Source organism: Macrobrachium nipponense, chromosome 31 (assembly GCF_015104395.2).
Source record: "Macrobrachium nipponense isolate FS-2020 chromosome 31, ASM1510439v2, whole genome shotgun sequence".
Lineage (NCBI taxonomy): Eukaryota > Metazoa > Arthropoda > Malacostraca > Decapoda > Palaemonidae > Macrobrachium > Macrobrachium nipponense.
This window is the reverse complement of record NC_061093.1, coordinates 18,163,384-18,190,471: the sequence shown is the minus strand read 5'-3', so window position 1 is coordinate 18,190,471 and position 27,088 is coordinate 18,163,384. Positions and strand designations below refer to the sequence as shown.

Genomic DNA, 27,088 nt, shown 5'->3' with positions numbered 1-27,088 from the left:
ATGAGATAAATTCATGAAAATTTGCCATCATTTTTCACCTTGTCTTATCTAAAGGTCGTCTTATACACGGAAATATACGGAGCATATTATTAACATACGTACCTTGGTTTTATATTAAAAGCTTTCAAAATTCTCATAGCATATTGCCTTCTTCACTCGCTGCATCATGAGCATCTCAGTTCAGTTGTATGTACAGCTTTCTCCCATTTCTCTTATAGTAGTACTTGTGCATATTAGTGTCATGATAAAATTTCCATCTACATGCCCTTTTCTGTGTGTAAACCCACACTAAAGTTCTCTTCATTAATTGTACTGTTGAGTTTTACTAGTTTTTCATTCAAAATTCTAACATACACTTTAATTCAAAGGCCTATCATGCATCTTCCGTGTTATACCAAGTAATTATTTGCCCATATAATTCTTACAGTTACTTCTGTCTATCACTTTTGCCCTTGTACAAAGCACCATTTTATTCCTCTTTCATTCCTTTAAAACTCAATTCATCTAGACATACCATACTCACAATATAAGTCTTTCAATCACATTTTCACCACCTGGCCACATATCACACATACAGTCATTCCATCAGCTCCTGGTGCCTTATCTTTTTTCTTAAAGTTTTGCTACCACCTTTCAGTCATACATCTTTCAGATCTGCATCACTTATATCTTCCATATTCAACATAACTGGAATACTCATTGAGTCATCAAAAAACTGTACAGGTAACCCTTGAGTTACAATGCTTTGAGTTGTGTATTTAATTTACAATGACGATACCAATAGTGTGTGTTTTTTTGTCCATTTAAACTGATTAAAATGCAAATTTGTGTAAGATCAGCATGTCTTCCAAATGGCCAAGTGAGTCGCCTGCTAGTGGTGTGATGCAGAAGAGGCATTCTATCACTTTAGAGCAATAAAGGAAAAAAGAATTAACAGTACAGTACAGTATAGTATGTTTAGATTATATAATGTAGGCTAGGCTACTGCTTAGTTTTCGAGTAATGATGGTGTCTTTGTAACATATCCCTATCGTAAGTAGAGGAGTACCTGTACGTGCTTCAGACGTCATATCTCCGTATACATTTCTTATTCTCTGATCCATTTGTTCATAAACCTTTCTTACTCAATTTGTCTTTCTCAAATACAGCTGACTCTCCCTTTGTCACTTGTGTAGAATCGCATGTTATTCTCAGTATATATTAGCTTTCCTTTTCTCTCACTTTCTTCTTGCCTTTCGGATTGATCCCCTCATACACCAATACATACATCCCCTAGACAGCTTTTTAGTTCACAACCTAGAAGACCTTCTCATGTTTTAAGAGCTGGAAAAATTCATAACTGGAACTTTGGGTCAGTAAGTTGGCAGAGATTCCTGAGTAGCACAGAGAGATGCAGAGCAGTTTTGCCCTATAGTATTTGAAAATTAAGAGGCACTGTATAATAATTTCTGCATCATTCTCTGTGATTCTCTGACTCATTGTTTTGTTATTTTTAATGTTGGATGCGAAAGGATTTGGTCTTGATAAATCAAAATTTTTGTAAACAAAAACAAAAAAGGATTGGATGTGTCTTTCACTGTTAATTGGCCATTTGATGCCATGTTCCTTTTTTTATTCCCCAAATTTAAATACGATTGCAGCAATTCAGTGTTAATTTCTTTTTGAACCGTAGATAACATGTTTTTGTATTTGTAGTTAATTAGTATTCTGTACAGTACATAGTATACGTAAGCATTTCCGAACTTTTTCCAGATCACTGATGAACAGAGGCACCATGTTACCTTATGACAAGATTAGAGTTTATTTGGATGAGGAATTTGAATCGGCAGAAAAATTTACGGTAAGTTGGAAATTACCCTTCTTTTTAATTGGAATTGATTGTTAATTCGGCATTGGTGATATTTTCAAAGTTATCGTACAGTAATCTCTTGGTATCTGTCTGTTTAAATAATGCAACTTTGGTACATCACTAAAGACAAACATTATCCAACTTTTGTAATCCTAGCAATTCAGCAAACACTACTTGTCAGTATGAAAATTGTGAAAGAAATTTGCACAAAAGCAGGTCAGAAGAAAAATTACTAGTAAGTAGCAGTTCCCATGTTACTGCTGTGCAAAATATTTTTTCCCGCACTTTTCTTTCAAGATCTGCAGCCTTCAGTGTTGCTAAGAGGTCTCATAATACATATTGTCTTTGGGAGAGACAATGTATATAATTTGCCGACATAACTAGGGATAGTGCACAGCAGACAATGTAAGGACGAACTGCTGGTCTGAATTGATGTTCTGGATGTCTCAGGTGGCTAAAGACAAAGATTGAGACACTGCTCAAAGTTCATCTTCATCAGCCATGAAAATGTACAATGCAGTGTCCTAACTTGAATAGGCAGGAGGAGGGGCTTAGAGGACAGTATGCATTATCAAAATCTGCTTGGTATTTCCTTGAAGATGCACAATCCTAGACAGAGGCTAAGACATCTAGATTAATATGACAAAAGATGATCTGTGTTGTAAGAAGTAGATGGTTAGTTAATTTTAAGAGTTAATTCAAGGCAATTAAAAATTGCATCAGCATGCATGGATACTGGTTAGAGCAGATTGTAGGTGAGACTTCTTTATATTCTTACCAGACTTTGATACGACTTATGAAGTGGAGAAGAAGCCATCATCAAAAATGGAGAAGGAGAAGTCATCTCCAAAAGTGCACATCTCCATCATAATAGGGCTGAATCTTGATGGTTATAAGCGGGAGATAGTTGTCCTTGTAAGTCAGAGTAGCCACATTGCTTTAAATGTATCTTATTTGAAAGCCTTCCTTTCTGATATAATACAGTACATATATGGAACTGCTACTATTGACTTGGAGAATGAGGTTCACAACTTTTGTGAGGAAGTGAGCACCAACTTTAAGGCTTTACTCCTATGTCACAACTTTAGCAGTGCATTGTTAATTTAGGAGGATTCCTTTGTGGGAACACAGATATTTCCTATCTTTTTTTTTAAGTGTCCTTTTCTTCTCTTTAGTTTGCACACTCCTGTGCTGTATAGTGAAGGATAAAGTGACTGGGTACACTTCTTATGATTGGAAGGGTCATACCCAGTATTAATCTTGTTTATACGTGACACAGAATGTTTTGAAGTTATGTATAGCATTTTGAAATCATTGTATGTAATATATTTCAGCTACTTAGTATTTTACATACATTTAAAATTATACTCGGACCCATGGCCTGTAAATTTTCTATTTAAAAGATTCTCCTCAAAATTTTTGGTATTGGCAGTATGGGCAATTTATAGTTTTGTGTAATGAGAATATAAGATATACTTTTGTAATGCAAGATATAAAGTTTCAGAAAGGCGCTTTTTTTTTTTTTTTTTTTTTTTTTTTTTTAAGACATTGTTATAAAGAGAGCCTTTTTATGAATGGCGTATGCATTTTGCAGTCTGAATGATGTATTACTTTTTATTTTCCAGGCACTAGGAAATCTCTACTTCATTCACCAAAAAGTTAATGATGTACAAATATGGGACTTTGAAGGTGAGGTTACCTGCCTTTTATTTTATATATTTATTTGCATACTAGAAGATTCACTTGCACATTGTAGTATATGGTATGGGGCTCAATAGAGATGCATTTTTTGCCAGATTTTAACTATTGCATTTGTTTCTGAGTTATAGATGTCCTGTTAACATTTTCATTTGGATTTGGTAATGTTTAATTTTTTCATTGGTTTAATTAGTACAGAATTATTTGAAAATTTTTTAGTTCATGAGATTTCATAATATTTAATCTTTTCATTGGTTTAATCAATATTAAATTATTTGAAAATTCTCTAGTTATTTCTTGAAATGTGCAGTGTGCCTCCATTACATACTCTAATATTGCAGTAAGAGGACACATCTGGTTGTAAGCGACACATTTATGGTGTACATAAGGTTATGTAGTCCATTACAATTAGATAATGAAGGGATTACTCTATACAGACTTGAATTACTCCTATTTTTCATGTTTATAATATTTTATGATAACAAACCCTCAATTACCCAAGAATTTTGCTATAGCAAGTTTCTTTATTGAATTACTGAGTATTGCTCTGGCTTAAAAATGTCTGTAAAGTTTACTCAACATAATCAGAATTTATTTTTATGGGTATTAATATCTTTTTATGCTTTTTTCATTATCAATAACTTTTTGTAAGATTTCCCTTTAAGCGGCAGAATGATATGGTATTAGTTACCAGTGTCTTTTGTTTGCACTTGCCACCTGAATTCATGTCTTATCTGTAACATACCATTTGATCCTGACCAATATCACTACTCCATAATGAAACCTCATGTCTTGCTCCATTTTAACCAAATTCATAATTTTCTGTGTCACCACCAATGGTTTTTGTGCCCATTCCTTCATATCTTGCCTCCCTGTAAACAACAAATATCAACTTTTTTCATCCTGTCAGCTCCACATTTTAGTATCGTTGCTCCAGCATTAGTTGTGCTTAATTTATGTCAGTTTGTGTTATTCATATTTTTCCCAGAAATTTCTTTGAACCCCTTTCCTGCTTCAAGGCTACTGGGTATCAGGTGTTTTTGTCCAAAGAAATCTTCAGTAGGAAGTAGTCCGTATTACACTATGCATGTAATTCTTTATACTTATTCTGAAGATGATTGCATATGCCAGTAATTTTATCTCCATTTCTAGAAAAGAGATTCGTTGAGTGCTTAGACAGAAGAGAGTACTCCGGAAACATTGAAGATGTCACTACAAAGGAGAAGTCCAAGTTTCCGCAAGAGTTTTTCCCCGAGGTATATTTTAATTGTACATAATTGTTTATTTGCTGATTATGATGTTGCATAACTTAGGTACTGAATATTAGGCCCTTACAATGCAGATGTCAAATAGCTGTTTGAACTAGCAAAGGGATTATTATGGGAGGAGTTATTGTAAATCTTTATGCTTTAGGCTGTGGTACCCATATCCTCATCATTGAAATGCATAACAACAAGGAATACTTATCCAACGTAACATAAGCTGTTGTATCTTACTCAAGTTGGTGGTGCATTGCTTTGTCCCTGCCTGGACCCCTTTAATTTGTAACTTTGAAAGTGTAACTTATAAAAGTGTTAAATTAGTCAAACTTTTAACACTTGGCAGGTTCAAATGTATTCTATAGTGAAATGCAGATGGGTGCAGTTTTTACTGGTATACCTGTAGATTAAATTGTGATTTCCTTATTATCCTTAACTTTAAGCACTTAGATGTCACCAATGATTCATCCAGCCTTGTCTTCATTCACACAGTAATGAAGAGTCTTGGTTTTTATAGGACTTTATACCGATATAAGAATTGCTAAAAATCAATAACAGTTACTCAAAGTATATTTATGTGATGATGCAATAGATAATCCAATTTGAGACCATAAATCTACTTGAAAATTTAAGTGTAGTATGTTCTATCAATTCAGTGGTAATCCCCAGTTAGTTAAAGTTAAAGCTTAAGAAAATAAGAGGATTATAATCCTGTGGTTTAATATTAGTTTCATTTTCATGTACTGTAAGTTACATACTTATTTTTCCTGGTATTCCCTTCTGTCATCCTATCTGATACACATTCATGGTCAATGTGGCCCGAAATTGAAGGAATAAGAGCTCTTGACAGGTGAGACCGAAGACTTTCCATTGTTTGTGTCAATGAAACAAAACTCGGTTTAACTTTTATGTCTGTAAATCATGTTTTATCTCCTCCAGTGCAAATGGTCACGAAAAGGTTTCATGAGAACTCGATGGAATCTGAATGGCACCAAGTTTGATCTTGTTAACATCCATCTTTTCCATGATGCCTCAAACTTCATTGCTATGGAAGAGGTAAGGAATTGCTTGCTTTTATGGATTTTATATGGAAACATTGTTCACTTGCAAATAAAATTTACCCTGTGAAATTTCATATGATGCATTTTGCAAAGAATAATTTTTTGTGTGTTATATATTTGAGCTCTTAATTTTATAACAAAGTTTCAGGATGCATTAGCACAGTGAGACAGGAATGCAAATCATATGCTGCATTATTTGAAATTACTTATTAATTGATTTTGCACTCTTATATCAGTACCCTTCAGTCTACAGTTTGAATCGCAAACGTGCTTTGGAGCACACACTTGACAGGTGAGTGTCGCACAGACTATAACATTGTGTAGCTAGGCTTCGGTTCGTTAATATGTAAAGTCAAATGTGTAAAGCAGATGATTTGAATGAATTTTGTTCACTATGCATATTTAAGAAACAGTAAAGTGAATTACTATATTTCTATTTGCATTTCACTAGAAATGATGGAAGTTTTCAATATTTTTTCAGGTTTCATAATGATGAGTTTGAGAATCTACCTATCTTTATGTTTGGTGACTTCAACTTTAGACTTAATACTAAAGGAGTTGTTCAGGTTAGTTATGTTTAGTGTAACTCATAATTCTTTCCTGGAATTAAAAAATCTTAAAACTATGCATCTCACTCTTCTTAAAGTTATTGTTTGAGTTAGGAATGGGTGGTCTTGGGAGCCCATGCTTAAATTATGGTCAGTTAATGATGATTAGAGAATGCATAGTAAAATTGTAATGAATTCTGACATCATAATTAGGGCCTGCCGGTCTCGAGGGCTGTAGATACAGTATTTGTTTTTGTCATTGTCAGTACTAAACATTTTATTGGCTACATCGTATTGTACTGAGTAATCAGTTTTGTTTCCTTGTCCTTTTCACAGAAACTAACCAATGGCTGCACGCCTGGTGATTGTGAATTGCCTAACTCTGGTGAGAAGGCTAAGGAGTTCAAAGATAACAAAGGCAAAGTTCAGCTGACAATTTCCAAAAAGGCTTTCATACACTGTGACCATCAGACAATTTTTGTCAAGGACAATGGCAGCTGGGTAAGTATTGAAAATTTTTTAATTGTTCGCTTAGTAGTCAGGAATAATTGTTATGATGAAGGCGTTCTTATTCAATGTTAGATGTTATATACGGCTTTAAAATATTTTTAATATTCGACATACTCTTTCCAGCTGCGGGAGTTTGACCAGGAATTGAGTAGTTTCAATGATCGACTAACAGAATTCCCCATAACGTTCCCACCAAGTTATCCATTTGAGGAAGGTCCTGGCAGCAATGGTTCTCACTATATGCAGACTAGATGCCCATCTTGGTGTGATAGAGTAATTCTAAACACGGCAGCTAAGAAACTTGTGGATTCTGTAAGTAATAAATCTAAAGGTTCTTTTGTGGTTGGGACATAAACACAGACCCTCCTCTGCTTACGATATGGCTAGGCTTGGGCAAACCTTTCAAAAATAGGAATTGTCAGGTTCTAACTATATTGATAATGATGAATATTAATTGGAGTGCTGAACACATGAGAGCTTATTGCTGTAGTAACCAGGTTCTTTAATAAATTGTTATTCATATTTTTGTAATCAAGGAAAGTTTACTTTTTAATTTATTGTTAGTGCAATTTTTTTTATTTTGTCAAGTTAAACTGTAGACCTGCAACTTGTGTGATGGTTATGTAACCTAAGTGGAGCATATAATGAATACAGCACAGTGCAAAACAAAATTGCATCAGGGTTTGTACTCAATATAGCTTTTGAAATAACTTTTAAATAATCTTTTGTCAGAAGTTATTTGCTAGTGGAACTCGACTAGCAAGCTTCCACAAAATATAATTCCCTTGGGTGAAAGAAGAAAGAAGAGCAAAGTAAACAAAAGAAATATAAGTGACTTATATAAAGAAAGAGTGGTAAATAGCTGTTAAATGCTGATGGACAGAGGTTATGACACTGCCCAAATTTTGTTAATACTCTATTGAGTTTAAGGCCACCACTTTGCAGAAGATAATAAAATGTACCACCTGGAATTTCTTAAGGCCACCACTTTGCAAAAGATAGTAAAATGTACCACCTGAAATTTCTCATCATCTGCAAAAAACAGAACAGTATTCCATTCAGTTATTCTAATAAATTAAGCAAATAATAATTGAAAAAATCTTTTATTAATAATGTTTTTAATTATGAAGCATTTTGATTTGTTTTTCTTATATCCATACTTTTTTTTAATTACATGAACTTTCACTTATATGTAATCTTGAATATATGGTCCAGACTGTTGTTACTTGAATTTTATATGGAAAACTAATTGTTTATAGGTAAGAAAATGGGCTGTTCTTTTCATGTTCACTGTATTTTCTGGTCGCTGGATACAATTTCAAGAGAGAAGAGTGTGCTTCCAAATACTTTAAGGGCAAGTTCTTTTTGCAAGTACATGTGGATGTGCTGCTCATTAAAAAAGGAATGAATCGCCCTCTTCACTGTTGCTAACTTGTGGGTTTTGTCAATTTCAGAGTGGAGGCAAAGTCAAGTACGAATTAATTGGATTTAGCACAGCCATGGGTGACCACAAGGTAGGAGCAGTGTTTGAATTAAGTATATGTTTTTCTTTTAAATTTGGATAATGATATAGGCTATAGATAGTTCATTTCTCTGATATTTCTAAATGCATTATTGTGTATATTTTGGGTGAATAACAAACCCTGTAGATGTGATTTGAATTGGTAGGTTTTAATTTTTTTATATTTAACTGAATGGCCCCCTAGGTCCCAGTACTTTAGCCTAATTTTCCCTTCATTTATTTTTCATTCAATGTACTTTTATTTCATTTTAACCAAACTTTTCACAAAATTGTTAAGCTTATGTAGCTGCCAAGTTCAGAACTCTTTTTTTAAAAAGCCCTATTCCAGTACATCTTGTATATGGCAGCATCTTTGTCATGGTATTATTTTAATGTCCACTGTAATGCAGTTGCTTTGACACTACTGTAAAATAAATTATTATCTTCAGTAATGTATGCTGTTGACTTCCAAGTTGTAACTCTTTATTTAGGTAGTTATTGGAATGCAGTATTCCCTTTATAATCCTTATTCTGTAACTGTGATTAAATCATCCTGTAGTTATTTTGTTGAAGGTGCCAGTAATGTAGATAATAATGAAATGTCTTTGTCTGGAGCAGGAGAATCACCCAACTCATGAGAGCTTCTTAGTCCTTTCCCCCACATAATAGAGGACTTAAACTTTTTGTTTCACTTTGTGGAATGAGGTTGAGGCTTCCTTTTGATAGTTGTTTCTCATAAAAGTATTATATTCCTTCCTCTACTTGAGTGTAAAATTATATATATAGTAGTAAAATAGAGATAGCATTAAGAAGTTTGCCACTAAATGTATGTTGTTTTCCCAGTTGATATTAAACAGTAATAATGTTGCCTTCACTCAAATATACTCTTGTTAGGGGAATAGTTATTTGTGCTTGCTTTGGTTTATAAGCCTTTGTTATTTTGCAGTGTGTTTTGGAAGTCTCAAGCTTAAAAGCATAAAATCTGTTGCTTGATCTTTTTATTTTGAGAATTAGTTATCACCAATTTAAATTTAGGATTTTGCATTTGGGAACTGCATATATAGTACTTGAGAGAAATTTTTCTTTTTGTAAGTGTGTAGTTGCTGCTGGTTTTGTTTTTCTATTTTTGTTTTTTTGCAGATTCCCTTCAGTACTGTTTAGAGAATTTTTTCTTCTTTGCAGATGCTTCCTTTACATAAAGTTTAACAAAGTGACAGGTTAGCAGGGAAATTGTGTGTGTCAGATTTGAGAAACCAGTTTTATTTTTGTATAATTAAGAAAATTTGTATACTGAGAACATTAGTAGTCTACTAACATTTCATATACAATGAATATTTTTATTATTTTCTGTAATCAAGGAATAATTTGTTTCAAGTTTTATAGCTGTAATATATATCTGTGAATAATGTCTTGGTAATGCTAACTCTCTCTCTCTCTCTCTCTCTCTCTCTCTCTCTCTCCTCTCTCTCTCTCCTCTCTCTCTCTCTCTCTCATATCAGGTAATGATTCATTTTTAATATGAAGTGACTATATGAAGTCAGAAATAGAGCCTATAGCTCCCTGTCATGTTTTTCATTTCAAAAATCAAAGCCCTGCTGATTAAGTCACATGCAAAATGGCACTTTTCACCTCTCCCCTTTAACACACCTGTAAAAGAAAGAAAAAAATCATTGTTGCCCAGGACAGGCAGGTGAATTCAATCTCTGCATCTCTCTCTTTCCTCTCTGCAGCCTGTCTTTATGGACCTCTGCCTAAGATGTTAAGGTACTGATTTCACCCAGAAGTGTATTTAGATTTTAGCACTTGTTTCTTCCCCCTTGATTATACTCTTTAGTTTGTTATTTGATTGCCGGTTTTGGTGTTGTAGTGTGTATGCCTAGTGTTTCTGATTTGGTTTCTATTTAGAATTTGTTTGAATTTTAATCATTTGGATGCTTTTTGTAGTTACGTAGGTAATACCTACAAGTACGTATCATTTTATTTTCAAATTTATTTTCCAACTATGCCTGACTGATAAATTTTACTAACTGCAGTGAAATGTACAATATCTAATATTAGTTTCCTTTTTTATTTTACTCTAATTTACGGTATTATTGCTGGCATTGTGTACAGTACTGTCTATTGTTCCTGTTTGAGTATGACATGTCAGTAATATATATTTACTTTTATTAGTATGCTGATATTGTTTTCTTTCATGCTACAGTACTTAATATAATCATTTAGAAAATGACAATAAGTTTTCTTTCCTGTTTCCAGCCAAGGAATTATTTACAAATGAAATTTGAGACCATCTTTCTAGGATTCAAAGTAAAACAAGGAAAGATATGATCAAAAATATTTCCAAAGTGGCTCTGTGGTACATTTTTGGATGTTTTCCTCCTGTTTTGCAGAAAGCATGTTTGACTGTTTTGGACTATTTAAATTTTTTCCTTTTTCAGAGGTGTTTCAGCTAGAGTAGTACTTTGTTTCCATTCAGTTACATTTTGAATTGTTCTTTTTTATTCTTCCTTTCTGTCTTTGATTTGGAGATCAAGGTAATGTAGGAGATTTTGACAATAACCTGATAAGGCCAATCACTAAGGTGAAAGCTGCTGTACTTAGATGAAGTTTGGCCCTTGCAATGAAATACAAGCTGCTAAGGCATTAACACATTAGAGGGCCACTTAGGTAATACCTAGTGAACCCTTCCTCACCAAGAAAACCTTTCTCTTATTCTTAATCACTTGGTTCCAAATTGTGCAAAGCTGTAATCTATTTTTGTTTTTATCTTTCACATTGATTGGCCGTACCCAATTGGTGGCAAATGCTACTTGTTTCATCACAACCTCATCTACTATACAAATCCCAATGTCTCCAAACTCACTCTATTTGAAACAGTCTGTCACACTGGCAATAACCCAGCTTCTGTGCTGCGTTATCTCAACACAACATCAGGCATTACTATTTATTAGGAATCATTATTCATTCTCATTTTCATTAGGAATCTTCAATCATTCTCACTTCTCCATTTTTCTTTACTAGTTCACCATCTGCTTTGATATTTATTACTTTTTTATGTAGCACATATCAGTAGCAAATAGCTCATTCTTTACAGTGAATCTCACTCAGATTTATGCGTCTTTCAAATTCCTTCCAGTGTTTTTCACTTTCAATCAACCTTTGTTAATATTTTAACAGAGAACTGCTTACTGGTCATTGTTTTGTAGGTCAAATTCTAAAACTTGTCCTCGCCACATGGTTTGCCCTTATATAACTTTACCCAGTGGTTTTGGATATTGTATTTGGTGTATTATCTACTTTGAAGCCTGCTTTACATCACCTAAATTACATATCATCTGATATTGCCAGAAAGCTGAGTATTTTGTGTAATGCTTTCTCTCAGTAGGAATGATATAAATTCTTTTGCCATTAGGATGTCAGCAATTCTATTGAATCCCAACCTTCCATCCATATTGGTTCAGTTTGGTAGTTCTTACTTTCCTATCAGAAAGGTATTCCATTTAGGCACCATCCATAAGCTCTTTATTTCAAGAGTGAACATTTGTTTGCACCTGTGCCTGTACTCTTTGGAAATAGCCCATTCTACTCATTTCAGAGCATAAGCATCCATAATCTGTTGAGGTGCCGATCTCACTTCCTTTAACTTAGAATGATCTTCTTGCTAGTGTAATTGATTTCTGTTGCTCATAGCTTTGATGAGAGGCTGTTACACTTAAAACACCAGAAACCGTTGCCTTAGCTTTCCTATTTTGTCTTTGTATGTGTATTTATGTTCATTGATTATTTTTATTATTCTTGTCTCATTTTCTCTCATTTCATGCACAACATGACCATTCTATTCAGTTGGAGACTTGCTTTGCAAGTTAATGCCCTTTTTGGCTTTTCCCATGTACTAAATAATTACTTCCATAGCACTCCCATGGCCACTGTACATACTGCACCTCCTCCTTTACTTCATATCTGATCATCATAATCTTGAATTTGCAAAAGCTTTGTGGCTCATAGGCAAAGAACTTTAGGCTCAATCACCTCCCTTCTAAATGACTGTTTAGTATCTGAATAAACAGACTGGTCTCTGGCTAAACTAGCACTATTGCGTTAATGTACAGTACTAGGTTTGTATGTATGAAACTAATTTTGTTGAAATTGTTTCTTAATGTTGCGTAGGATGTCATCAAGAGTTGGACATAAAGAATGATGTGCTGTCACAGACAGCATGTCATTCTTGTTCCTATTTTGTCATATTAAAATTTTTTTCATTGTGTTTATAAAGTTCTTTTACAGGTGATGAGCGTATTTGACCTTTTTGTTGAATGCATTGAATGTTATATTAATAGCTTTTGAAAGTTTAACTCATTCAGATGTTTGAGGGTCAAGTACGTTTTACAAGTAGTACATAATCTCTTTTGGTAATGTAGAATTTATTAATCCACAAGAGAGAATTCTACACTGTTGTAATTTAATTGTGTTATAATAGCAGTTGACTATTAATATCCCCAACAGAAAGTAATTTGGAATGTGGTTTATGGTTATTGCAGAGTAGGTTTGATAGCCTTTGTTATCTATGTATATTGTGTACCATTCCATATAATATAGTTAAACAGAGTACTGTAGGTATTGGTATGTAGAATATTGTACTTTTCAGCATTGTTGTAGGTAGATGACATTTCAGTTTATAGTGTCGTTTTTGATGAAATACAGCAATTGGTATGTATTTAAAATGACTGTTCTTCCATTTCTTTTTCTCTTATGCAGCCTGTGGGTCTGTGCGTGGAGGTGCCAATGGGAGTAGGTACTGTGTCCTGTTGCACTCCAAATGCACCATGTCGTAACTTTGTGCATGAACCTGATGCTCAATGTTTTAAGCAGGCTGGATGGTGTCTTTGCAAGGCATACCCAGCCTGCCCAAGACCCTTAGTCAAGTCTGTGTGCCCCAACAGTAGTACCCTGCCCTTCCCTCTCCCAGGTCAGGTCAACCCAGTGACCCCATCTGCTGCATGTATCAACCCGGTAAGGGTAGACAGTGCCACTATTGCCCCTGTTAGTTTGAACAGCCCTGGAATGTGTTTGGTGCCTCAGTGTGTGTGTAGTGTTGGTGCTAGTGAAGAAAAAATACATCATTGTCAGTGTGGCTACCACCCCTCCAGAGAGCTTGAAGCCAGAACAGAGGGTGGCGTAAAATCTAAAGATCTTTTGCGGAATCTCTTGCTGCTCAGTGGAAGTCCTGCAGTAGAGAATGTTGATGGACAGGAGCAGTTATTAAAACGAGTCAATTCTGCCCCAAATACAAGCATCATTCAAGGGAGAGTTCATTGCCATGTTCCATTAGTCTCCACTCAGTCACTGGACACTGGACGTTGCTTCCACAAAGCATATTCCTCTCAGTCCAAGCTTAGATTAAGAGCCACCTCTTCCAGGCATATATCTCATCATAGTTCATCAACAGAAGAGTGGTTTGAAGAAGTTCCAGCCCAGCAGAGTCCAGAATGTAGTAAAAAGGATATAGACGAAAGACATCATAGATGTTCTCTTCCTTCAACGCTAGAAGGTGCTCAACAAGTTAATCCACCAACAACTCCCAGACTTTGTGTTAGTGTTGATAAACCACCACCACCACTACCACCACCACCTCCACCTTCCTCAACACCAGAGGCTTTCCAGGAGATGGAGGGAGACAACTGGTCTTCTCCAAACCAAACAGAGGAAGAGTTTGGAGGGAGTGGGGGCGGAGATAGTGAAGGAGACAGTGCTGGGATGGACAGCAGAGACAGCCATAGCATAGGCACAAAGGAGTTGCTAGGAGTAGTCCATAAACAGGTGAGCACTGAGCAGCACTCGCTAAACAACTTGCTTTTGGCTGACAGTTGTGATCGTCTGACAACCAAACCCATCAGCCATTCAGAATCCAGTTTGAGTGCTAATTATAGTGAAGACAGTGTGTCTAGTATGGGGAGACCACTCAAAGATGGAGAAACTGTCTCGCAGGCTCCAACCTTTGATATTGCAGATGTAGATTATGGTGAAGTCAGTTCTGTCAAAGCACGAAAGAAGTGCCCTAAACCGAGCCACAAACCCAACTCTAATATGTCCGAGCGCCCGCCTGGCCAGTGCTGTTGTGTTTTGTCGTAACGTAGACTACGTAGTGCTTGTAGTGTAAGTTAACTGTATATTTTTTTCATAGTTCACCTTAGTATGAAACATTTAGCATTGTATTTTAAACAGATAAAGTATAGTATTTTTTACAGTTTTGCTTTTCTATATTTGCATGCATTTTGTTATGAAAAATTCATATGTATATAAGTTATTTTCCTTCCCTAAGTTTAATATTTCAGGATTCTTAATGTGTGCTGAATGTTTCAGAAATTAAATATTTAGTATTATTAATGCTTGAATTTGTGTATGTATAGTATTTACTTCTTCCTCTTATATAGATGATAGTAAGTTCCCAGTACATTACTGTTATTGATGTTTTAGAGCATTAGATGTTTGCTGGTTATCGTTTTAAAGTTTATTACTGGATTTCTCTTTTCCTTGTTTATATTGGAAGATTTTTGTATTGTGATATTGTTTTCAATTCCAGGGGCTTTGTACATATGCACATGTTTTTCAATATGCATTATTGCATTTGACACTTACTGATAGTGTATTAATTTTTGTACCTGCCCCCTACATTTTTTTTTCTTAAAGAAGTGGGCAACGATAGTCATGGTGTTTAGTATCAAAGAATGACTGTGGTTGTGACCTGTCCAGACTGTCAAGGTTTTGTTTACATTGCTTAACTGCAGCAACCATCAAAACTAATTTTGATGATTCAGGATGCAATCAGGAAGCACATTTTGAATTACTTTTGTCATTGTAACTCTTTAAACAAATTGAGCTTATGTACATGATTTAAAGGTTTTTTGTTTTTAGATATTTAGGCACAATAGTCTTCCCTTGACTTAACATTATGTAGGATTTGTTCTGGATAGTTTATTTGATAGATTTGTATTTTTAAATAATACATTGCTTACTTTGAATTCAAATCTATTGCATCTTTTGGGTTATTAGATTTTTCTATGATAATAAGTTTATTTATTATGCTGCAGTATCTCCATGTTAACATCATATGTTGTAGAGGTATTAAATGAAATATCAGTTTGCAGTGACTGAACATTTTAGGACTCTAAGGTACATTATAGTCAAGAAGAAAATTTAATTGAATGCATTATTTGTTTTGTCATGCCATCATTTATATAAGTTCACATTTGTGCTTTGGGAATATTCCCGAACACTGCCCTCGTTTGCCTAACAAACAAGATCAGTAGTAGCGCGGTGTATATTCCACCTGGAATTTCAAGTACCTTTCAGTCATCTACCTAACTTTCTGCCTGACTTTTTAGTAGCTGAGCCAAATTCCCTAGACCATTTCCTCTCACTGAAGGATTGCCAATGCAGTAATCGTCAGTATTCCAATTCCATTAATTTTAACTCATTTAATATTCCTCTTAATTGCCTTTCATTTCATTTTTACCTTTCAAAGTTTGTTTGGTGTGCTTAGGCTTGCCAAGACAGGAAGCACAGTACATCATTTTCTTCTGCTAGAGGTTATGTTAGGCCAAGCATTTTATCAGCTTACAGGCAATGTACTAATGGTAATAACCAAGAATTTGACACTAATGGGTTACTTGATAACTTTATAAATCAAGACAGTACAAGACCTAAGATGTTGTGCCATTTAACAGCAGACAAAGGAACATTCTCAATTGGAGAAGCATATTCTTTTGTTAGAATGGTTGCAGCTTCCAGAAGTCTACTACAAGTGTCTTGAGTATCATTTGGGCACACTTTTGGTAGGTGTATTTGTAATGAGCATTAATACAAGCAACCTGAAAGTAAGAGCACTGATGCAGTGTCAGAGGTAGAAGATTGTCAGCAGAAGCAGCTGAAGCCATTGCCACCTTTGCAAAGAAGGTGGTATTTACTCTCTTAGTCTGCAAGAGGTGATCACCTCAGTGTCAGGTCTCCAGGTCGTGTGAGAAGGTGTAAGTGAAGCTGCTTCTTCCCTACCTGTTCTTTTATTAGTAGAGTCTTCTCAACACCTACAGTAGATGTCAACAAATGGGACCACAACTTTATCAGAGGTTACCAGCTCTCCTTTCTGGAGACAAGCCAGGAGGCTTGTGTCTACAGCTAAAACTCAGAGAAGATCCAGGCTTTGGACAGTGAGCTGAGGAAGATGTTATCAAAACAGGTAGAAGAGGTGTTCGATGGTTTGCAAAGATTTTACAACTTCCCAGTTTTAGACTCCAACACAACAAGAGAAGGTGCCTTTGATTGACCTCATCCCACTGAGTAGGTAGCAAACCCTTTACTGACTGAAAGCTGTAGCTTTAGTCACGGCTCTTACACTAGTAGTGGCATGAGGTAAGGCTCTGCAAATACCAGTATTACTGGCTTAAGAAACCTTTGTTGCCAGTGGAATATTCAGTATCATTATCTGAGACTCATGTAAGTAGCAATAAGTCAAAGGGTGAGTTTTCAATCCCAGATTTTGATGGCCCTGATTTAATTTGTCGTTATAACATCCCACATGCACGAGGTATGGCTGTATACACGAAGTCTGGATGCCCTGTTTATATTGTCAAAAAAATTTGGAGTGTAGCCATGAAATCTTTTGTTTAAAATTTTCAGTAAGTTCTACAATGTATGTGTATTTGCTGTTTACCACAATCCAAGTATCGAGGAATCTGTACTATATGACTGTCTTTTGGAAAAGATTAGTGTGGCTCAGTTACAGGATTCAAAAGCCTCATTTGTTATTTGCAGAGACTGTAATGCAAAGTACAGTGAATGGCTAAATTCAGATTCCACAGATCAATATGACTGGTCTGCTCTTGAGTTCTGTGTATCCTCTGATTTTGTCAAGCTAATTGAGGAACCCACACATTTCTGGTAACAGATTTTTCCTCATATTCACAGATATTCCAGCTATTGTGAAATCCAAGGTTTGTGAATATATTGCGCCATTGAGTAGGACATATCTGTCAATCAGTATATTCCTATTTCCACCATTGCAAAAACAATCTGGCTAAAATTCAGAGCCAATTGGGATTGCATTATTGAAGCTTGTCAGTCACATAATATTTTAGTAGCTGTATTAGATCCTGATCCCAAGAAGAAGCTAAGTGAAATGCTGATGGCTGTTCTAATAAATGTCCCTAGAAAGGTCATCAAATTTTGGACAAATGACCAGCCATGGTTTGATGATAGTACATGTAGACGAGCCTGCTATGACAAACAGACCAAATTCAATATATGGAGACAAAATCGTTCAAATGAAAATTACACTGTTTTTGTTGTCTCTCACTGTACTCCAAATAGAACTTTCCATATAGCCAAGAGATATTGCAATAATTCCTTGAAGAGGAAACGTAAAGGAATTACCCAACCTCATCTGTGGTGGACCAAATTGGCATCATCTATCTATGTCAAGTTCATCTTCCATTTCACTAGGGAAAAGGCTGAACTGCTTCATCGAGCTTTTGAAGGTAAGCAATCAGCTGAGGATGTCCCTCTCCCTGATACTTGTCATCCTTAACGTACTCTTACAAAATTTGCATTTTGCTCCAGGGATGTTAAGAAAATTCTGGATAATCTTGATAGTCTGAGGTGGAGAAGATCCTGATGGTTTCTTCCCTTTGTTTTTTAGAAAAGTTTATAGGGTGTTGTCTCTCCGAAAATTACTAGATACTACCGGTTTTTATGTCGACGAAGTATCTTTGTGGATGAGCTCAAAGAGTGGCATAACTGCAGACTGCAGTAACTACAGGCCAGTATTTATTCTCCCTGCTCTCCAAAGTTGCTGAAAAACTTGTTTTTAAGCCACTATTCAAGTATGTGGAATCTAAAGGAGTGTTAGCTGATAGTCAATATGCATACAGGAAGCATATGCTCTTTTAGACTGGATATGCCATTTACAAGGGAACCTTGATAAGGGTTTTGAGTGCAAAGTAATTCAAATAAGTGCTGCTTTTGATTTATTTAGTAAATTACAAGGCACTTATTTATAAATTTCAGAATCTTTGAGTGGGTGGATATGTTTAGGATTACTTCAAGATTTCCTTACAGGTAGGCAGCAGCGAGTTGCTGTGGACGGGATCTTCAGTGAATCAAGACCTATTGTGTCTGGAGTTCCACAGGGCAGTGTTCTTGGTCCACTGTTATTTTTAGTGTATACAAGTGATATGATTGTTGGCGTGGAAAACAAAATTAAGTATGCTGATGATACAACACTTGTGGGTGCAGTAAAGTCTCTATTTATGAGAAATGAAGCTACCCTCAGACTCAGTCAGGACATGGACTGGAACAGGGAATGGTATAGTCAGTGGGGGTATGAAGCTGAACTCCAGTAAGACAAGAGCACTGATGATTAACAGATCTCGTATAGATTTCCCACCCCATCTGGTGGATGGAACTTGCTGAATGAGTCTGAAACTTTAAACTATTCTAGGTGTAACTTTTGAGAAACATCTATTGAAAGTTACAGCAAATGCTGCACAAAAGATAGGTATTGTTCATAAGGCTTCATATATTAATAACATGTTGAAATCAGTGCAACCTGTTTTAGGTCATTTGTACATCTTTACTGGAATACTGTTCTCCAGTGTGGATGTCTGCTTTTGCCAGAGGTTTATATCTTTTAGATAGAGGGGTTCGTGGTGGTAGGTTTCTGTTTCCTAATACTAGTAGCAGTTATTACTAGAACCATCGACAGATGGTCTTTTGTTTGTCACTTTTTCATAAGTTGTATTTCAAGAGAACTTTCACATTCACAGTTGATCCCTGATCACTGTCAAACCTCCCATTCCCAGAGGATGTCTTGCAATTGCAACTTCAGAAGTACAAGTGAAATGCAATGCATTACTACCCTAATACTATTCTTGCATTTTAATACTATTTTATATGTATTTATCTTTTCTTCCTAATGAACACTTTTCTGTGGAAGCTTAAATTTCAAGGCAGTGGCCCCCGTGGGCATGTTCCATATAAATAGGTTTCATCTGTGGAATAATTATAATAATTAAGGCCTCCTCCAGTTGTTTAGGTTATCAGGTCAACTTTATGGACATATAGTATTAAGGGATTGGAGACCATAGATTCTCTCGTTCACTACAGAGTTCAGATCCTCCTGCTGAAATGTGGTAATGGCATATTTTTCCTCATGTTCCTAAAGAAGTCAGTGTTTTGCAGCCGATTCAGATCTTGGTGCCTGAAGCTGCAACCTTCCAGGTCTTTGGCAGCAGCATTTTACCTGGACAGCCTCTCAGTTGCCATCTTTGAGGATCTACAAGAGGATCTTTGAAGATGGCTGGACTCAGAACCTCAGGATAGTAATAGTATCTACCCCCTTGAGGTTCTGCTGAATAGGGATGTGGTTTGAAACTGAAAACTGTATTTCAAGGTCTTCAATCCTTTATTCATCACGTGACAAACAGGATGATAATAGTGAGATGAGTGATGACTGACAGTATATTATATTGCGCAGAGAGTCATATTTGAAGAAATAAAGGGGGGCAACTTCAGAAGCACTTTGTCAGTTGATAGCCACTATTTTCATTTTGGCAAAAGTTAACCTGTAGTTATTTTAGTTAGTTCCAAGAATGCGCAGTTTGATCCCAGAGTCCTAGCAGAAGACAATTCCTTCCTGTGGAGTGACTGATACATCTTATTTGCAGTGCTGTGTACCTGTGATGGGGCATGCCTTCGTGGATCTGTATACGGCAGTCCTCATAAAAAGGTCCTAGTTTACGCCTTCACTCAATTATATCCGCCAGCCTGGCAAAAGGCTTCCGACTTAGCTGGCATAACGTCGATGATATATCATACTGGTTTTTGCCAAATATCATTCGAGCTCTTTTATGTATTTGAAATCTAGGCAACTGTTTTTGATTGGGTTACAGTTTGGAATGGCCAGAGCATAATGTTAAAAGAGGTTGTAATAGTCTTATTACAAGTTTCTTCACTATAGTTTGGATAGGATATTTTTAGCCTTTTACTATTATGATATATATGCTATTATAGGCATACGTATTCTGTTTTATGTATTCTTTATTTATTAGTTCTACTTAATTGAAGTTTATGTTTTAGCTTCCTTTGTAGACAAATAATGCTGAACAGTTCATTTCTAAGCTTCCTCTATAGTGACCTTGACTGTTAGATTGCTGAAAGGACATTATGTAGCACATGAGTCCAGTTGTGTAGTATTGGAAGAATGTCACATAGGAGTTTGTCCTCTTATGTAAAAGCTAGACTTTTTAAATAACACTTTATACAACCACAAAGCATCAGTAGAGTGTAAGTGGACCAGTAGTTATAGAAAAATTGTTAAAATTTATTAAATGCCTCACCTTCATATTAAAGTTGAAGTTTGGTTGAGGAAATTAGTACGTATATTCAAACTTTTAGATTTTTTTAAGAACCGAAAGTGGAAATCCATTAGTATAAATTAAAGGTGACAGTTGAATATAGAGTCACAACCTTCCATACAAACATTAGTAGGTAATCAGATGATGTGCTGAACTCTTCATTGTTGTTGCCATTTTCTACTCTTTAGGGGTTTTAAATGAGTTGCATTGCAGTGCTAGCATTGTTCTTGTGGTGTGGACAAGTCATAATTCTTAAGTTTACATAAGTCTGTCATGACGGTTTTTATACATTTCACTTGCTTATTTCATTACTAGTGTTGTTTTACTTCATAACTTTAGAAGGAGGTTTCTTCTTGGAAATATTAAAAATATTTTGTTAGAAAGTTTTCATTGCTGTAGGTGTTATAGATATCTTCCATGTGTAAGTACAGGGTATGTGAAAATGAATTTTGATTCGTCATGTTTATTATTCTGCTTCTATGTATTTTGATTACATAAGTGTACAGCTCATTCCACATAATACATAATTTACTCGAAAAATTACAGATGACGGCACCCCAGTGGATGAACCCGTGTGGCAGCTCCGGGAGCCGGGAGAGAAGACCACATCCACAGACCAACAACAACAACAACCAGGCATGGAAGAAGAGAGCGATCAATCCCCGGGGGCGATGAGATGTGGCCCACGGGGTTACGTGTCCACTCGTTATCTGGCATCTGCTGCCAACCCTCCTGACTCCCACATAAATGTGTTCAGGGAAACTACAGTTTAGAGTGGGACCAGTCACTTGTCTTCTCAGTGACAGTTCCAGTGATAAGTTGTGTAGGATTTTCGTTTGGAATCTGAATATGAAGAATAGTCTGCATTTTTGTTTTGTTATGAGTGGTACATTAAGGTAACACATAAAACTTGTAATTCTTTGTCTTGTGTTCCATTTTTTCAGATTTTCTAAAGAAAAGTTTTCATTGAAAAATTGTGGTAGCAGCATTCAGTGTTCATTAGATCAGAAACAACTTGAAATTAAAATAAAGCAATGTGAAATAAATGCCTGAAAAGCATTTAGTTGTGATTTCCGTTTCTCTTGGTCTTATCAGGATGGACTTGCTGCAGTCTTGTGCATAACAAGTCCATGTAAGGGACGTTAGTTTTCTGGTGTTGAATTGACGAGAATTAAGTGTTATAATCTTGTGATTTTATTTAAAGAATTTTTATGTATTGACTTTACAGCGCTGTAAAATCATTGGTCCAAAATTACTCTTAAGTTTTGTTCTTAGTGAAAATTCCGTACACGGTACAAGAAAAATTAAAACTATAACAAAGAGAGTTTGAGGGTTTATGTGTTACTACCATAGTATATTTAGAATGGACACTAGTTTTCATTACTTACTTCATTGCCTGCTCTGTTATCCTAAATGCTAACTCAGATACATGCATACACAAGAATATAAACTGCATTTTAAAAATGGCAAGCAAATGTCTGGTAAAATCTCATAGTACTATGCTAGGTGTAAAGACTTGAAAAGTCTTGATGTTTCCTAATTTATCTGGTCTAAATAGTCCTCTTTTTGTGCCATAAAACAAACTTACATTAATCACTGAGGAAGTATTCTTTTTTTATAATGTTCCTTAAAAAGAAAAAAAGTTGAGATGGTAGGATGTTTCATTAAAGAGCGTAGGAAATGAAAAACAGTGCAGTATGTGTCTTAGGAATTTCAGCTGTCACTGGAAATTCGTGATACCACATATCACACCTACAGTCACTTTTATAATTGTTAACTAAGATTGTAAATGATATATTGACTAATAATTGCTGTTAAACAACATGTAATATATAGTCCTGTACCAATGCCAAGATTTTTTTACTGTCCTTAACATGACTGTAGCTTCCAAATTTCATTAAGCTAGAGATTTTTCACTTTACACTGCATTTATGAATGGTGTCCTGGTTACCAGAATTTTTAATAGGTAATCTTCATGCTCTAATGGATTACGATGAGACTTTAAGGTGTAAAAAATTCTGGCCATTGGTGTAGTTTTCACTGTACTCTGTTGTTTGGGATCATTGCCTCTTATGTGTGACCATTGAATCAGTATTAAGCACTACATAACAAGAAGGTTGAAATTTGTACATAGTATATATAAATATAGATATATATATATAAATATTTACTTTTATAAGTTAATGAGAGTGGCTTGATGTTCATGAAAAATTACAATGCATAATGATTCTTTAAGAAAGTAAGTCTTAATATCTGGATTTCAGTTTTTCCAAATACCATGTGGTTATATGAGTACTCTGAACAATTATTATTACTTGATTAATCTTTTATGATGTTCAGACTAACTCCACTCACGAATAATACCTACTGACCTGACCAGTCCAAGGTCACATAGTAGCATAATTTTCCTGTGAGTGGCAAGCCATTTGAGTTCATGTGAAAATTCTGTGTAACCAAATATGTTATACAGTAAATACTGCCAAGTAGACAGTTCCTTCTGTTACTAACAAAAATTCATTAGTTTTATCAGGACTGTTTATCTGTGTATTTTAGAACGTACATTGGTGTGCATTCATTCCTTGACAAGCATAATTCTTCAAAAAGGTTTAAATAATAATAATAAAAAAATATCATCATATCCTAGTTTCCTCTCCAGTAAGTATAAATACTTTTTATGCATTTAAACACTAAGTTTATGTTGGGTAATATTTAATATTTCTCCCCAATTAGCAGAGGTAAACAGTACATTTTTTGTGCATTGTAGGGAAAAGGTTTTTTGGTAGGCAAGTGGAGTGTACACACCATTGTCAAAGTTTAAAACTATTTTCTTTCTTCATCCTCATTACAAGCATTTTAGTTGGATACATTTCTTTAATGCTAAGTTATTATACACTACTTGTTAAAATCTTCACTTGACATAATATGGCATGTATTGTTGTAAGATTATGGCAAAATTTAAGGATGGGAACTGCAATAGGCATACATGAAATATTAGTCAACTATGTGAGGACAGTCATTTATGTGACAAATCTGTTTATTAGTCAGTATTTACTGTACTTTTAATTTGTACCTTTTAGGTACTCAAAATGGTGCCAACTTTAGACTAGCACTATTTATTTTCATATCAAATGGATTTCTTTTTTGAAACGTATGGACGGGCAACTGTTACAGGTCAGTGCTTTAGAAGTGATGTCAAGATTACCACCAGTGATCTGCTCATGACATTTTAACTCCTGACACTTAGAGATAGTTATATGTTACAAAAATGTCTTTTTTAAAGTATACTACAACCCAAGAGCTTGGCAATTATACAAAGTAAAGGGAATGTCCTCATTTCAGTATTTATGAAGCCAATATTAATATTGTATGTGTAGGAACCTTTCATGTTGACTGCTATAACTGTTGCCTTTACTAATGTGTACTGTATCTTTTTCAGTAGGTATTCAGAACGGAATACATTCGTTTGTAGAGCTGTTGTTGTTGTTGTTGGATGAAAGTGAATCTACTTGTGTGTGATTTACAGTTGTATGGTATACCCAGTGAAGTCATGAAAGCGGTCTTATTTTATTTTTTATATGAATAATCTGGAATATCACAGTATTGTTGAGGATATAATGAAAAATGTGGCAGCTGAATAATAATCTTTCAGACGTGAAAACTTCATACTGAAAAGTTTCTTCCACATCATGTGTAACACCAATTATAAATGAAATAGGTTACTCATTTCTTCTTTTTAATAGTAATTTATTGGGTGTACTAACTTTTTTTTTTTATAATGTACCCAGTTTAGTTTTGAAATCTAATATTTATGATGTAATTCATCTTAAGCTAAAGAAAAAGTTTGACAATCAAGGTTTTTACAAAGCTCTGCTGTAATATTTTTCATGTTGTTGAGTTGAGTGATGTTCAGGGTCAAGACAAAAATTGGAGCCATAGATCATGATAAAGAAATACTAGCACCACATCATTGTAGTGCCCAAAGCTTTTCGTGCTGATTTGTGGCAAATTAATTGTTACTGTAAATTGGTTAGAATTGAAGATAATGTGGTGCAGTCAGGTGATGTTGGTGTTATGCATTTCATAATTCCTGCCAGTTAACTGAAACACCTTGGACCTAGGAGTGATATTACTTTTATGTATATATTTGTTGTTGTTCTATTATAAAGAAGACATGTAATCTCCATGTTATTAGAAAATAGCTATGTTAAAAGCAAAACATCTGAAGAGGAGTCTGTTTGAACAAAGTCTCATCACTCCAGAACATTTTCAGTTGAAGAGATAGGGTTATGTTCCGCAGAGATCTGTTACCATTATTGTATCTTTAAGTTTGTATAGGAAGCTCGGTTAAGTACATGTAGCATTTATCACTTGAATGATATTGTAACTTATTTTCTACATTGGTTAATGTAGTATGTCATTTGATTTGTGCCAATTTGCTCTGGTTAGTTAATGGTAATGTCTCCATAACTGGCTTTGGCTCTCTTTTTCAGTGAATTATTAAGTATGCTTTTTGTTGTGTATGTTTAAAGATAATCAACTGTCAGATTCTTTCTCTCACATGGAATCCAGTACCTTATACACGAATTTTTATCTTTTATTTGTTGAAAATCAAAGGGATATTGACATGTTTAATACAATCAAGGTTCAAAGCAGTTTCTTTGAACCAAGTTGAGCATTCTGCAGTTCTTCAAAAATGTAAGCCAAATAAAGTTCTTTCATGTGCCATTCTAGTTAATGCTCTCTTGTACTGGATGTATTTAATTATTCCTTTTAAAACAATTTGTAAAGCATATGTCTCAGGTCAGGAAATGTTGAGGGTGGGGGGCTTTTTTAAAATATGATCTTCCTTACACACTTGAGTTAGCTGATGCAAGCAATCATTCACTGCTTCTGCATACACCAGTTCATTCATCCATTTAATTTATAGGTTCATTCACTTAATTTAGTTGCCATATAAAACATTTGTGGTTGCCATACAGTTTGTAATTTATTTCATTTTCATTAAGCCCTTACAAGTTTATGCCAGTATTTATTTTTCCTCAAACAAAAATTTTCATTGTAGCTAACCTAAAATTAGCATAATTAAACCCTTTTCAGATTAGGAAAAGTGTATCTCTGCATTAATTGTGTTGTACTTGGCAAGTGATTAAGGGCTTTTATGCCAATAATCTAGTCTGAAAGTGTACAGTACGAATAATCTTGGTTCTGTTCTAGAATGGGAAATAGTCTGGTTTGGATCCCAATGAATATGGAGTATATTAATTTCTTGAGGAATTATTTGCCATCTTTAGCTTTTTTTTTGTATATTTTGTTACTTAGCATTTAGAGATTGTCACAGTTGCTGGTGTCTTGTCTACTAATTTGATGCTGCTAACAACTTGAGCACCAGACAGAGGTTGTACTGGAGAAGCTGGTCTTGTTACTTACCGATTGGCTTAATAGGTTATATGCATACAACTTAAGTGTTGTACTCAAAGGTTGAAATAAAGTTTTCCATGAACTCATTTCTGATTTAGAAATTGATACATTGTATTTACCCTTTGTACAACGAATTCCCATTGGCAGACTTAGCTCTTATCACTGTCCCAAGCAAACTGCGTTTTGAATAATGATTCGTTCATCTTTCTTTACTTTGCAGCCTTACTAAGAAGGGATGTTTCATTCCTCTTTGTATCCTACATTTAATGCCAGTGATGTAACCAAAATTTTAATTTAGGATTTTAGTCAGGTTTGGACAGTGCCAATACGTATCTGGTTTTCATAGGTGTAGTATTTGGTGATTGTTAAAACAGACCTCTTGCATTTACAAAGATGGAACAATGTCCTTTTTTTATTGTGATTATCAGTGTCTTTCCAGTAAAATGATCTAATATAGTGTCTTTGAATTCATTTACAAAGGTTAGTTATGCAGCTGTTTGTTTGGGACAGATGAATCCCAGAGTATGCCTTTTTCATGATAATTTTAACAGGTGCAATAAAACATTTTGTTTAGTGAGCTTTTTTCTAAAAACCTGGATGTGTTGATTTTTGAGTGAATGGAAATGTTATTTCCATGCACCCGATTGGTAACCTCCTTCACTTTTGTGTCTACCAAGAGCAGGAGTGCAAATCTTCATTTATTTTCTTTTGATCATTTTCACATTCCATAGTTTTAGTGCTCTGATGCAAGTATGGGAATGATAACTGCAAGCTGCATATCACATTGTTCTAAAAAATAGAGAAAACTAGTATGGTAATTTGCATATGAAAGGTCAG

General features: G+C 34.9%; 1 protein-coding gene across 1 annotated transcript in view; it reads left to right on the top strand.

Moving 5' to 3' along the window:
• The window catches only part of LOC135206655 (uncharacterized), a gene marked incomplete at its 5' end in the record, with an annotated part of 55,933 nt that extends 34,414 nt beyond the window's left edge, over positions 1–21,519 (top strand). Inside the window, 11 exon segments of the mRNA XM_064238013.1 lie at positions 1,753–1,840; positions 3,475–3,538; positions 4,700–4,803; positions 5,746–5,862; positions 6,104–6,159; positions 6,349–6,433; positions 6,752–6,916; positions 7,049–7,237; positions 8,380–8,439; positions 13,182–14,579; positions 21,380–21,519. Coding sequence (XP_064094083.1) covers positions 1,753–1,840; positions 3,475–3,538; positions 4,700–4,803; positions 5,746–5,862; positions 6,104–6,159; positions 6,349–6,433; positions 6,752–6,916; positions 7,049–7,237; positions 8,380–8,439; positions 13,182–14,555 — 2,302 coding nt within the window.
• Positions 21,520–27,088: the final 5,569 nt, after the last annotated feature.